The 14,461-nt window shown below is 34.5% G+C and overlaps 1 protein-coding gene across 1 annotated transcript; it reads right to left on the bottom strand.

Annotated features, from left to right (window-relative positions):
* Positions 1-2,656: 2,656 nt before the first annotated feature.
* LOC133817529 (fatty acid hydroperoxide lyase, chloroplastic) lies at positions 2,657-12,960 on the bottom strand. The gene is made up of 3 exons (XM_062250080.1): positions 12,455-12,960; positions 3,811-4,192; positions 2,657-3,489 (listed from the first exon to the last, which is right to left on the bottom strand). Exons 1-3 carry the CDS (start codon positions 12,887-12,889, stop codon positions 2,852-2,854), a joined length of 1,455 nt encoding a protein of 484 aa, XP_062106064.1. The 5' UTR covers positions 12,890-12,960; the 3' UTR covers positions 2,657-2,851.
* Positions 12,961-14,461: the final 1,501 nt, after the last annotated feature.

The raw sequence follows: 14,461 nt of genomic DNA, 5'->3' as shown, positions 1-14,461 counted from the left end.
AACTCCCCCAAATTTTTTTTTTTTTGAAATTACATTTTATATGAGATTTTTATTAGAGTGTGCAAAAATATGACTTTTTTTCAAAAAAAAGTTAATCTATGGCTTATTTTAATAATTTTCACTTTTATGGGTTTATTTTCCCATATTTTTGTATAAAAGTTGGTTTATGCCATAATTTTACTCTTAATCAAGTTTTATTAATTTGGAAGGGTATGTTTGAAATTTGATTATTATTTTTTTAGCTTATTTGTTTTTTTATATTGTTTTTATATTACTAATTTTATATTAAATTTTTCTTTGGTTGTTTTGCAAATTTTTTTTTGTAATATGAATTGTTTTTTAAATTATTTTTTATTTATTATAAACACGTTTTTTTTAGATTGTATGTTTTTTTTTTCAAATTCTGGGTAAGGTAACCAGTTACTTTATTGATCTTTGACAGTTATGTAAAAAAAAATTTAGAGCTAGGTTAAATAACATGCATCAGGAGGGGTAACCAGTGGTTACCAGTTATCCTGAGATGAGTAACTTTCTGCCATAAGATGGGTAACCAATTACCTAAGAGGGGTGACGAGTTACTCATATTAAATATGAAAATAAACATCAAATTTGAAAGAAAAAGTGGAAGAACACTTCATTAAAAAAGGAAGAAGAAGTAACTATGATTTTAGTAACATATGTAACTAGTTACCATAAATAAACCATAAATATACACACATCAGAATGTGAAGGTAACCAGTTACCCATTCACGTTTTCATATTTTTATTAGTTTTCTTTCCAAATTTTGGTATTCCTATAAGTGTTACAGTAAAAAGAAAATGCTAAAAAAATTGATTTGAATTTTTTTTTACATATAGTGGAAAAAACTATATAAAAAAAAATTACAATAATAAAAGATAATAAATAAAAAAAATAGTAGAATAATTATGTAATGTTAAAATATGTGTGAAAAAAATGAAGAAAAAAAAAATAAATAGAATGAGAAAAGAATAAGTACAAAAATGAAAAAAAAACAAAAGAAATGATGAATGAAAAAAAATAGATGAATAAATAAGAATAAAAAGAAGAAGAAGAAAAATAATGGAAAAATGAAAAGAAAAAAATATGAATGAAAAAATTGGTAGAAAAAAATTGAAGAAGAAAAAAAAAAGCTTATATGTGTGAAAAAAGAAAAAAAAATGGAAGGAGAAAATAATAAATATAAAAATGAAGAAAAAATAGAATGAAAAAAAAAACTGAAAAAATATGAAAAAAAAAATTAAAACAATACAAATTAAAGAAAAAAATAAATAAATGGATAAAATTGAAAAAAAGAAGAGGAAGAATGAAAAAATGGAAAGAAAAAAAAATGAAGGAAAAAATTAGTAAAAAAAAAAAAGAAAAAGGAAAAAATTGAGAAAAAACAAGTAAAGAAAAAATGATGGAAAAAAAAATTACTTTCAAAATCAAAGAAAACATAACAATGATAAAAAAAATGTGATATTTCCATATTTTAGTTAGCTACTAATTGTGTTTCCCATACCTTAACTTTTTCCTTAATAAATTTCCCATACAAATTAAGAAAAGTATAACTTCCATATTTTTGCACATTGATGGTATAAAAGCCATATTTTTTAAAATTCCCATTTTTTTTAGTGTGGTTCGGATTGGCTACAGCCTTTCTTGGTTGGGCCATAATTTATGAGGGTCTCGTCAAATTTACGCTTACATCAATTATAAGGATTTTCTTTTAAATACACATTTTTTTTAAAATTTTTGTTAAAGAGTGTTATTTTTTTTTCTTCAAAAATAAAGTTTCTAACAAAGAAACTAAAAAACAACTTAAAAAAACTAATCAACAAAAAAAAAAAAACTAAAAGAAATAATATATACATCATAACAACTAAACATCAACCCAAACAAATTTAAAAATAACATAAAAATAATATAAAAAAAATACAAAACCATACAAATATAAAAATTTCTTTAAAATCATAAAATTAAAAAAAAAATTGTTCATGTTAAAATAGTAATTTTTTTTTTGGGAAAATGAGTATTTGATGTAGAAATCTCTTAATTATATAGGGTGTGCACGGTATGGTTTGGGCAGTTTGAACACTTTTTAGTACACTACGCCACAAGTGCGGTGTAGTAGCTAGAACACGCCATGCGGTGTGATTTCATTGCACCAAACCGACCAAAGCAAACCATTTTTTGCAGTGTGGTTTGGGTGGTTTTCCACAGTGTAAGTGTGTTAAAAAATATGTGAGATATAGTGATAGGGAGGAGGCGCAAATGAGATGAGAGAGGAATGCGTTGTTGTCGTGTATGATGTGTTAAAGAATAAGGTTATACCTTAATTTAAGTGGGCTCCTAATTTCAGATTGGGTTACATGGTATATATATAAAGTAATTTTTTTTAACATATTTGTAAGTATACGATGCGGTGTGGTGCAAACCAAAATTTCACACCACCAAATCGCGCACCGCACCGTGTAGTTTAGCTAAGATACAAATCATACCAAACCATTCCATTTTCGACATCGCGGTTTGCAGTATAATGTGGTGCGGTTCAGTCGGTCGCCGCGGTTTGCCGGTTTAGATGCTCACCCCTATAATTATATAACTTAGTGAAGTCTCCTTTGAGGAAAATTCATCAGCAAAACACACGAGAACTGTCCCACAAAAACAAAATTTTATTCTTCTAATCATCAACATCACAATTCATCACCCTTTTCCTTCCTTCAAATAACACTATTTAAACACATCGTTTACCATCGATGCATGGTCCGCGTATGTCTTCGCAGCCCTAATAATATACATAAATGACATGCGTACTATAGTCCCTCACCTCACTCCTCTCTCATTCACTTAAGCCTTTTTAACTGCTGTGATTGAACTTGAGCTCCCGCTGATCGAATCATAACGACGGAAGGTGTAAGCCAGGATCAAACACGCCGTAAGCGTGACGATATCCTTACCCGCGCATTGCTTATTCGACACGCCCGGCACACCACTCTGCGGTCCATTCGACCAGTAAAGGTAATCTAACAGATCTTTATCTTTCATGAACCGGTCCGGTATGAACGTCTCGGGTTCTGAGAATATCTTCGGGTCTTTCATGACAAGGCTTTGAAACCCGCAAAGGAGCTCGCCTTTCTTGACCTCGAAGGCTGAGTCATGGGAGCTTAGCCGAAAGTCCTTCCTGGCCCGGGCGAATTGGAGCGGAACCGGCGGGTTGAGCCGGAGCGTCTCGTACACGACCGATTGGACGAGTGGCATTTCTTTGATGGAGTCAAAGGTCAGAGTTGACCCGCCTTTTTCTCTGACTTCTTTGACCAGTCTTTGTTGTAGATCGGTTGTGTCACTGGCTATGGTGCCGAGGAGACTTGGTAGAAATACAGAGAATCCCCCGAAGGCGTTGAAACCCAAAATGAACAGAAGGTTGTGAATCGTTTCTTCTTTACTCAGCCCGAACTCGGTTTGCCCTCTCTGTACTATTTCTTTACCTGTAAAATGTTTATAAAAACACAAATAATTTCTCAAACTTGTTTATATATATAAAAAATATTACTAGCACAATTATCAATTATTATCAAATCATCAGCTTGGAAAAATATGTTTTAATTCTTACCTAAATCAATTGTTTTAACAGTTGGAATAATATGTTTTAGTATCGTTGTGGGCTTATATTGTCCAACACCACTAGAGGGAACAAGCAAGAATTGTACATTACATCAAATGACGTTGACATCAATAATGTCCCATAGTAATATATAGAGCAGCGATATACTGTAGTGCATGTATATATGTAGAGTATGTAAACTAACCATATTCCTCTACAAAATTGGAGAGGTTATTGTAGTCACCACTGACCAAGAAAAAAGGATAGGCAAAAGAGTGAATGAAAAGCTCCTCAAGAGGCTGAAGGACACCAATCTTCACAGTGGGAAGAAGCTGGAAGGCGAGCCATCGGTCGAGCATGATGTAGCCAGACTCTGCAACTTTGGGGGAGCTGGAAGGGTCGGCACCAACTAGACACTTGATGAGGAAGTTGAAGACGAACTTTTGAAGTGGGACTAGGTAGGATGAGGATGACTTCTCGGCTAGATCTTTCTCTATGGTGTCCCACATTGTCGACAGATTCGATGTCAGTTCTGGCACCCATACCTTCGAGCTTTGTTTTAGTGTATCTATTGCGAAGTTCTTAACCTGTACATGATTTCAACCATATAGTTTCACTAAGTATACGTATAAAATGGCTAACAAGTAATAATATGGCTCAATTCGACCATACACTTTTTGATGTAATAATCCTAAAGTTTAGATTGATATTTATAGGCAAAATGTTAAAAAAAGAAAAAGCTTTATCTCTCTTCCTACGTCGGGCATACATGTGATTAGTTTTACAAATAAAAAACAAGAATTCTGCGCCTGCAAAAGACATTTGAATTTTACGGTCACAGTCACTTTTAACGACATAAAATAGACTGGACTAAACCTTGAATGCAACTTAACGCACCAGCAAAATTGATTTATGCTGATGGGATTCATTTATCACGAGCCACAAAAAATGTTGTTGCTTGTAATGAATCGCTATATTATTTTTTATTAAAATACAATTATCTGATTCAATGCTTACCCACAAGTCCAAATGATGGTTTATGAATTTGGGGTAAACAAAATATTAATTTGTTGTAGTTTAATTTGAAAATGGACGAGAATAGCTGGTTTAGAAGAGTAAAGTATAAGTGTAGAATACATTAGCTAATAGTATGCTATTATTTGATTATTTGTTTTTTCTTACACCATTTATTTATATAGTGGCTAATTCACTTTACTTTTGTGGTTAGTATTATTTGTTCTAGATTCTTCTTTCACTTGAAGGAATTTTAACCAAGTATTTTTTTTTTGTTTCTCAAATATAACTAGAAAGTTGTAGTGTAAAGTATACTAAAAATATCTATGAATAGTTCTCAGAGTAAATATTTTAGAAATGTATAGCAATTTCGTACTCTTTGGTACATTTTCGTAACTCCATTCATGCAGTAGTTCGAAATTGCCTCTTGGTAGTGCCTATGTTAATATATTTGATCATTGCTCTTCAGTCTTGCAGTGTTTAAGTTCTGAGATAAAAATTAAGAGAGTACCTTCGTAATAGTGTGCATTTTGAATATTTTCTCAAGTAGAATCTGACCTTGTCTATATATGCTCTAAATCTAAGAGAAGAACTTTGAATGTGGTGAAAGAAATATCATATACATCCATAATATATGTTTTAGACTTTAACTTCTTTAAATATGTCTAATACTTAAATTTAGTTTCACTTTGACAAAGGAGTGTAGGTCCGATTTTTCAAATTAAAAATTCAGAATTCGATTGATAGTAACCAACTAAATTAAAAAAAAAATCGACCGAACCAAATAGAAACTTTTTATTTGACAACATTTGATTGGTTTTACTATATTTTTTTTTACAAATATTTAATTTAATTTGAATTAAATTAAAATTTTAATTATTTTTAAAACTTAAATATAATAATATACTTGTTGACTTGTTTTTTCGTTAACTCGTCTAACACCTATAGAATAATATTGAGAAGATTTGTGAGAGCTAAATAAAGTATATGAGATGTTTCTAGTGCCCAGAAATAATGTATAAAGAGAGTTTTATTGTGGTTTAGTCCCAAAAAGATGACCTACATCCACTTAGTCACTGTTATTGATCTTGCAAGCCATGTATTACATTTGTACTATGCTTTTAGCTATTGGCTCCATTGAAGATGGAGAGTTCTCTATGTGAAAAGTTGTTGCCCCTTGTTTCCTCTCCCCTCTCTATCTTGGTCTCTACTCATCTTATTTATATTGAAGAGTTACATTTGAGTGTGGGCTTAAGTTATTGGGCTTGGCCCAAAAATTATACAAAGTTACAAATGACTAGGCCTTAGGCATGATCTTGGCCGATGGGTAGTGACACTCCAGAAATGGGTATAACAATTGCCCCCCAAGCTAGTCTTCATGTTTGCATAAGGCGGACTTATCGTGTGAACTCTCCAGGTTTCTCTTCACGAGGACCATAACTTTAGGCCTTGGACGTATCACTAATTTACTTCACCGATCTTTTAATAGTGACAATAAGAAGATCTGAGCTGCTCATAGGTTAATTGGGCGAGCTTGTCCGAGACGCTCCACTTTCAAGCTAGGAAAGTGGCTCCAAGATTTGAGATAGACGAGATGAATGTTTAAGGTTCGGAGGACCTCTAGGAACCAAGCAAAATAAATGCTCACGAAACCGACGACCTCTAGGAACCAAGCAAGATGAATGCTCTAGGTTCTGAGGACCTTAGGGAACCAAGCAAAAAGAATGCTAAAGGTTTAGAGGACCTCGAGGAACCAAGCAAAATGAATGCTCTAGGTTTCAATGACCTCAAGGAACCAAGCAAGGCTGAATGCTCAAGGTTCGAGGACTTCTAGGAACCAAGCAAAATGAATGCTCTAGGTTTAGAAGACCTCAAGGAAACAAGCAAAGTTCAATGCTCAAGGTTCTGAGGACCTCTAGGAAGCAAGCAAAATTAATGCTCTAGGTTCCGAGAACCTCAAGGAACCAAGCAAAGCAAAATGCTCAAGGTTCTGAGGACCTCTAGGAACCAAGCAAGATGAATGCTCAAGTTCTGAGGACCTCTAGGAACCAATCAAAATGAATGCTCAAGGTTCTGAGGACCTCAAGGAACCAAGCAAAAGGAATGCTCAAGGTTTGGAGGACCTCTAGGAACCAAGCAAACTGAATGCTCAAGGAATCGACGACTTCTAGGAACCAAGCAAGATGAATGCTCTAGGTTCCGAGGACCTTAGGGAACCAAGCAAAAAGAATGCTCTAGGTTCCAATGACCTCAAGGAACCAAGCAAGGTTGAATGCTCAAGGTTTGAGGACTTCTAGGAACCAAGCAAAATGAATGTTGTAGGTTCCGAAGACCTCAATGAACCAAGCAAAGTTGAATGCTCAAGGTTCTGAGGACCTCTAGGAAGCAAGCAAAATGAATGCTCTAGGTTTCGAGAACCTCAAGGAACCAAGCAAAGCAAAATGATCAAGGTTCCGAGGACCTCTAGGAACCAAGCAAGATGAATGCTCAAGGTTTCGAGGACCTCTAGGAACCAATCAAAATGAATGCTTCAGGTTTCGAGGACCTCAAGGAACCAAGCAAAAGGAATGCTCAAGGTTCCGAGGACCTCTAGGAACCAAGCAAGATGAATGCTCCAGGTTCCGAGGACCTCAAGGAACCAACCAAGATGAAAGATCAAGGTTTTGGGGACCTATAGGAACCAAGCAAAATGAATGCTCCAGGTTCCGAGGACCTCAAGGAACCAACCAAGATGAATTCTCAAAGGTTCCGAGGACCTCTAGGAACCAAGCAAAACTGAATGTTCAAGGTTCCGAGAACCTCTAGGAACCAAGAAAAATGAATGCTCTAGGTCTTGAGGACCTCAAGGAACCAAGCAAAATAAATTCTCTAGGTTCTAAGGACCTCATGGAACAAAGCAAAATAAATGCTCGAGGTTCTGTGAACCTATAAGAACCAAGAAAAATGAAAGTTGCAGATTCTGAGGACCTCAAGGAACCAAGCAAAAGGAATGCTCAAGGTTCCGAGGAACTATAGGAAAAAAGCAAGATGAATGTTCCAGGTTCCGAGGACCTCAAGGAACCAAGTAAGATGAATGCTCAAAGGTTTCGATGACATCTATGAACCAAGCAAAATGAATGCTCTAGGTTCCGAGGACCTCAAGAACCAAGAAAAGTTGAATGCTCAAGGTTCCGATGACCTCAAGGAACCAAGAAAAATGAATGCTCATGGTTCCGAGGACCTACAGGAACCAAGCAAAATGAAAGTTGCAGGTTCTGAAGACCTCAAGGAACCAAGCAAGAAGAATGCTCAAGGTTTCGAGGACATCTAGGAACCAAGAAAAATGAATGCTTAAAGGTTTCGAGGACCTCTAGGAACCAAGCAAAATGAATGCTCTAGGTTCCGAGGATATCAAGGAACCAAGCAAAGCAAAATGCTCAAGGTTCCAAGGACCTCTAGGAACCAAGCAAGACGAATGCTCAAGGTTCTGAGGACCTCTAGGAACCAAGCAAGATGAATGCTCCAGGTTCCGAGGATCTCAAGGAACTAAGCAAGATGAAAGATCAAGGTTTTGAGAACCTATAGAAACCAAAAAAAATGAATATTCTAGGTTGAGGACCTCAAGAAACCAAGTAAGATGAATGCTCAAAGGTTCCAAGGACCTCTAAGAACCAAGCAAAACTGAATGCTCAAGGTTTCGAGGACCTACAGGAACCAAGCAAAATGAAAGTTGCAGGTTCTGAAGACCTCAAGGAACCAAGCAAGAAGAATGCTCAAGGTTTCGAGGACATCTAGGAACCAAGAAAAATGAATGCTTAAAGGTTTCGAGGACCTCTAGGAACCAAGCAAAATGAATGCTCTAGGTTCCGAGGATATCAAGGAACCAAGCAAAGCAAAATGCTCAAGGTTCCAAGGACCTCTAGGAACCAAGCAAGACGAATGCTCAAGGTTCTGAGGACCTCTAGGAACCAAGCAAGATGAATGCTCCAGGTTCCGAGGATCTCAAGGAACTAAGCAAGATGAAAGATCAAGGTTTTGAGAACCTATAGAAACCAAAAAAAATGAATATTCTAGGTTGAGGACCTCAAGAAACCAAGTAAGATGAATGCTCAAAGGTTCCAAGGACCTCTAAGAACCAAGCAAAACTGAATGCTCAAGGTTTCGAGGACCTCTAGGAACCAAGCCAAATAAATGCTATAGGTCCCGAGGACCTTAAGGAACCAAGCAAAGATGAATGCTCAAGGTTCCGATGAACTTTAGGAACCAAACAAAATGAATGCTCTAGGTTATGAGGACCTCGTGGAACAAAGCAAAATAAATGCTCAAGGTTTTGAGGACCTCTAAGAACCAAAAAAAAATTAAAGTTGCAAGTTCTGAGGACCTCAAGGAACCAAACAAAAGGAATGCTCAAGGTTCTGAGGAACTCTAGGAACCAACTAAGATGAATGCTCTAGGTTCCGAGGACCTCAAGGAACCAAGCAAGATAAATGCTCAAAGGTTCCAAGGACCTCTAGGAACCAAGAAAAATGAATGCTCTAGATTCTGAGGATCTCAAAGAACCAAGAAAAGTTGAATGCTCAAGCTTCCGAGAACCTCGAGGAACCAAGCAAAATGAATGCTCAAGGTTCCGAGGACCTCTAGGAACCAAGCAAAATGAAAATTGCAGGTTCCGATGATCTCAAGGAACCAAGCAAGAGGAATGCTCAAGGTTCCGAGGACATCTGGGAACCAAGCAAAATGAATGCTCAAATGTTCCGAGGACTTCTAGGAACCAAGCAAAACTTTGCTCAAGGTTCCGAGGACATCTAGGAACCAAGCAAAATGAAAGTTGCAGGTTCCGAGGACCTCAATGAACCAAGCAATAAGAATGCTCAAGGTTCCGAGGACCTCTAGGAACCAAGCAAGATGAATGCTCAAGGTTCCAAAGACCTGTAGGAACCAATCAAATTGAATGCTCCAGATTTAGAGGACCTCAAGGAACCAAGCAAGAGGAATGCTCAAGGGCAACTTCTCCCTTTAAACAATCCCAAGCGATCTTAGACATGCGGTATCGCCTAGGAGTGATCTTTTGCGTTTGGCATGTTCCAGTATCTAAGCACGTCTTTGGAGATGGGTTCCCATATCCAACTAGCCTAAGATATGCATAATTGAGGTTATTCGCCAGTGCAGGGAAGCTGATGAGTCGATTTGCTTGCTACTGTAGCGATATGTTTGAGATATCGCCCAACAGAGATGACTTAGGAAAGCTAGTCGTTGGGGGAAATTTAATTGACTCCAATGTCTCTTTCCTTGTGTTCAACTCTCAACGAAAGCACCAAAATGTTAAACTTGTTTTTTCGTTAACTCGTCTAACACCCATAAAATAATATTAAGAAGATTTGTGAGAGCTAAATAAAGTATATGAGATGTTTCTAGTGCCCAGAAATAATAGATAGAGAGTTTTATAGTGATTCAACCTCAAAAAGATGACCTACATCAACTTAGTCACTGTCATTGATCTTGCAAGTCATTAATTACATTTGTATTTAGCTTTTAGCTATTTGGCTCCATTGAAGATGGAGAGCTCTCTCTGTGAAAACCTACCGCCCCTTTTTTCCTCTCTCATCTCTCTCTTGGTCCCTACTCCTCTCATTTATATTGAAGAGTTAAGGTTACATTTGAGTGTGAGCTTAAGTTGTTGGGTTTGGCCAAAAAATTATATAAAGTTACAAGTGACTAGGCCTTAGGCATGATCTGGGCCGTGAATAGTGACACTCCAAAAATAGGTATAAAAATACTAATTTTAATGATTGTATTTTATCAGAATTTTCTATTAGATTATTTTTATTGTATAAAAATATAAAGCATTACAAAAATATAATAAAAATTAAAAAAAAATTTATATGAAGTTTGGTCAGTCGGACTAAAAAAATCGACTGGAAAACTCAGTTATTTTTTTTTTATATTTTTTACAACTTGATTTGTTCAATTGAATCAATTCATTTAATTTTCTTAAATTTTCAATTTTTTTTCCTAGTGACTACCTTACGTTTTCAAAAAAAAATTATTTACAAAAATAAGGTGTAAAAAAAGTAACTAAAAAATAATAATTGGACAACAATTAGACATCAACACTGCATTAAAAAATAACTAAAAAACAACAATTAGACAACAACTAGAAGTCAACTCATTGCATACTAACACATTTTAAAAAAAAAAATCAAAATATATCTAAAAATAACTAAACACCAATTAGACATCAACCCAACAACAGAACAATTATACATAAAATTAAACAACGAAAAACAACACGATAACAACTATTAATAAACTTAAACAACATAAAAACAACTAAAAATAACACAAAATACGAAAAACAGGCAAAACCGTAAAAATATAAAAAATTCCTTAAAATCATAAAATTAAAAAAAAAATTTGATAGTCTGCAAAATTGTAATTTTTTTGCGAAATTAAGTGTATTTTGTAAATTTTCCTATTATTATTAAGTTGTTTAGGACTTTTGCCCCCCAAATTATGACTAATACATTATTATGCGCCCCAATTTTTTCGAGCCGTTAAAAATTACCCCCAAACTATTTACAGTGTAAAGTGACATTTCTGTTAAATTTTATCCTATGTGGCTAACGGATTACTGACGTGACTATTTAGTCACTAACTTGTCATTGCCACGTCACTGTCATATGTATAATTTAAAATTAAAAAATATATTTCTTATGAAAAAATAAAATTCAAAATAATTATAAAAAACTTTATTAACTCTATCATTATTAAAAATAAATAATTTAATTTTAGACGAGTTTCAGTTTTATTATTTATAATATTTAAAAAAATTATTTAATTAATCTATTAAGAATTAATTCAAAAAAAATAATCTTTTAAGAATTAAAAGTAAAAAATATTTTCAAGAATTTTATTATTATTATTAATAAATCCTAACAACATTGGATGGGGACAATCCCAAACAAATAAATTTGGAAGTGAAAGTGATGTGTGCCTATATATTTACTAAACCTAAAAATTATATCCATTCTTAAAGTTGGGTTCTATAATTTCATTGGACCTATGATAGGAAATTGACAACCAGGGAATTAATGGTCCCAGAATAGGGTGGAGAAGTGGTTCTCTAGTTGAACTCACAAGTCAGAATCTCATGCAAACTTACAAAATTTGGAATAGCTATATTATTGCATCTACCCTTACGTGTGACAGAGATCACACTTCTCCATTTAAATGGAATAATTAAGTCCACTCAACGTGTTACACATTTGGACCTTTTAGACTTTTCCATTATATATTATATGCAAAAAAAAAAAAATCTATACTCGAAGTGCAATTTATTAATATACATGTACGAGAACTATCACCACAATTAATTTTAAAAAGATAATTATCTGTTAAACAAGAAGATACACCGTGAAACTCCTTTTTTTTCTCTGATCCCAATTATTTAATATTAGCTCCATGTAAGCTGCCACAGAACCAATAATTTCAATTTCCCAGATTCCTTTTCTACAGCTAAATATCTTATCATATACTCTTAGTGAATTAATTACTAAACAAAATCTATGCCTTCAACTGCAAATCCTTATGTATACATCTCTCACTCTCTCTCCATTTCCATAAATTTTTTTAGTTCTTTTGATTGTTACCACTAAACATTTCAAGGAACCTAAAATCCATTTCCTCTTTCTTAAAATCATATACTATAACGACCCATTAAGTATTTTTAGAAACCCCAAGAAAATCACAAGCTAGCTAGATGCATAAATGGACTTTTACAAAGACTAATTAATAATACCCAATTCAATTTTTCAATCAAGAATAACCATCAAAGATTTTAGAGGGAAATCAGGTACCTTGCCGTGCTGTGGTTCAGAAGTGTCGAGATAAGCTCCAACCCTAATATTCCCAGTGTACTTCACACTGGGCATGAAATCTCCGACAAGAACATTCTTTTTCTCGACAATTTCCATGTCGAAAAGATGAGCAAAGGACTTACAGTCGAGCACGGCTACAATGTTCGGGTTAACGTTGAAGAAAGGAAACGTCGGCGGTATGTTGGTACGGAACACCGTGCTCTTGTATTTCTCCATTCGTTTTCTGAAAAACGTTTCGGGGCCTTGGAACCAGAAGTAGTCCAACCGGTCCGAGATGGGCCCCACTAACGGCAATCCGTAGCTTCCTGGAATCGTACGCACTGGCAGTGACGACGGCGGTGAGGAAGATACCGTCGGTGAAGACGCTAACGGCGACGGTGACGGAGAAGGACTCATGCTCATCATGATGGACATGGTTTTTGGTTTACTCCAGTTTCAAGATGCTTTTCAGTACTGACTGTCACTTGTATGAAATGACTACTAATGGCAAACTCATTATATATGATTTTTTTTTTCTTTTTTTGCTCAAGGTGGAATATTAGGTGGCAAAGAAATTCACAAGTAAAATTTTATTTGTTTGCTTTTCTTGGTTTTTTTTTTTTTGAAGAGAATTATAAAATATATAAATTGTGGAAATCGAAATTTTGTGCGTTACTATCCATACTAACGTAATACTGTACCTTGATTGAAGAACTGTCGTATTAAACAATTAGTGATCCCTATAATAAAAGGCCCATTAAACAATTAGTGATCCCTATAAAAATTAAATCCCATGTGCTACTCTATTTTTTTTAATAGTAATATTATTAAATATTTTTCCAGATGTGATTTCATTTTTTTATTTCATTGTTAAAATATACAACAGACACAAACACATTTATTGATATTTTAATAAAATAAATACCATCCATGATAATTATTAAGAAATGTTTTATTTTTTTATTGAACTATTTTTTTAAAATTTAAATAGTTTATAGACTATTTAATTTGATATTGGTGTGAATAAAAGTTTAGTTAGTAATATTGGAAGAGATATTACAGGTAATGTTTCACTTAGAAAAATATTACTACGTTACAATATTTTAAATTATAATACAATTTTTTAGAGATAAAATGTTTTTTATAGTCCCAACAAAAAATTTATTATGATTAAATATAATATATTTATGGATATTTGTAGCTTAAATACTTAAATTATTATGCTTTAAGCACTTAATTACTCAAGCTATTTTTTTTGGCAGTAAAAGTACCATTCGAGGATGGCGATTAAGGGTCAAGACCTTGCAAGCTTCATAGCATAGTGCAAGGGAATCACTAAGGAGCTGGACATGGTCGACCAGGCAATACTTACATGAAAATTATACGTGGAGGGCTCGTCAAACGAGAACGTCTCCGGGGCTGGACTCGTCTTGGTCTCTCCGAAAGGTCATCGGGTCCATGGTGTTAGGATTGGTTAAAATACAAAGTCAAGTGTTCTTACACAAGCTAGATGTAAAACACTTATTTCACATAGTGAATATGTGAAATTTGAGTTTCTATAGGCATTCAAAAATTGTGGTTTTGGGTCCAAAGTGATACAATGGGGTCTCTAAGGATGCCCAAAAAGTTTGGAAGCATTTTGAGGTGTTTAAGGTCAATTCTGGGAGCTTTGAACTGCCGGAGTGGTGTTGCATCATTTGAAACCCTAGGGTTTCGGCGATGCCCAACAAGCGACGCGTCGCCAAACGTGTTCGTAGAGACACATGTTTTAAGCTCTAAATAATGTGTTTTAAGGTTCTAATCTTATTGGTTAGACCTAATGACGGTGCCTAAACTATAAAAGGGTTCTCATAGATTTTTGATAAACTTGATCACTCTCTCAAATCTCTCTATAGCCTTTCTCTCTCTCTAGCTTTCAAGATCGCAATTTTTCTCCAAAAAATTCATAAAGAAAGTGTTTTTCTTTGTGAATTTAAAGGCTTGTTCAATCTTAATTCTCATTTCCTC

Source organism: Humulus lupulus, chromosome 2 (genome assembly GCF_963169125.1).
Source record: "Humulus lupulus chromosome 2, drHumLupu1.1, whole genome shotgun sequence".
In the NCBI taxonomy this organism is placed as follows: Eukaryota; Viridiplantae; Streptophyta; class Magnoliopsida; order Rosales; family Cannabaceae; genus Humulus; species Humulus lupulus.
The sequence above is the reverse complement of the archived record's forward strand: the minus strand, read 5'-3'. Positions and strand labels throughout refer to the sequence as shown.

Excerpts from the sequence above, each read along its gene's own strand:
- LOC133817529 (XM_062250080.1), bottom strand. The coding sequence starts at position 12,889 with ATGTCCATCATGATGAGCATGAGTCCTTCTCCGTCACCGTCGCCGTTA. Across the intron at positions 4,193-12,454 it reads CTGAACCACAGCACGGCAAG|GTTAAGAACTTCGCAATAGA; the intron begins GTACCTGATTTC and ends AATCATGTACAG. Across the intron at positions 3,490-3,810 it reads CAATTTTGTAGAGGAATATG|GTAAAGAAATAGTACAGAGA; the intron begins GTTAGTTTACAT and ends AACATTTTACAG.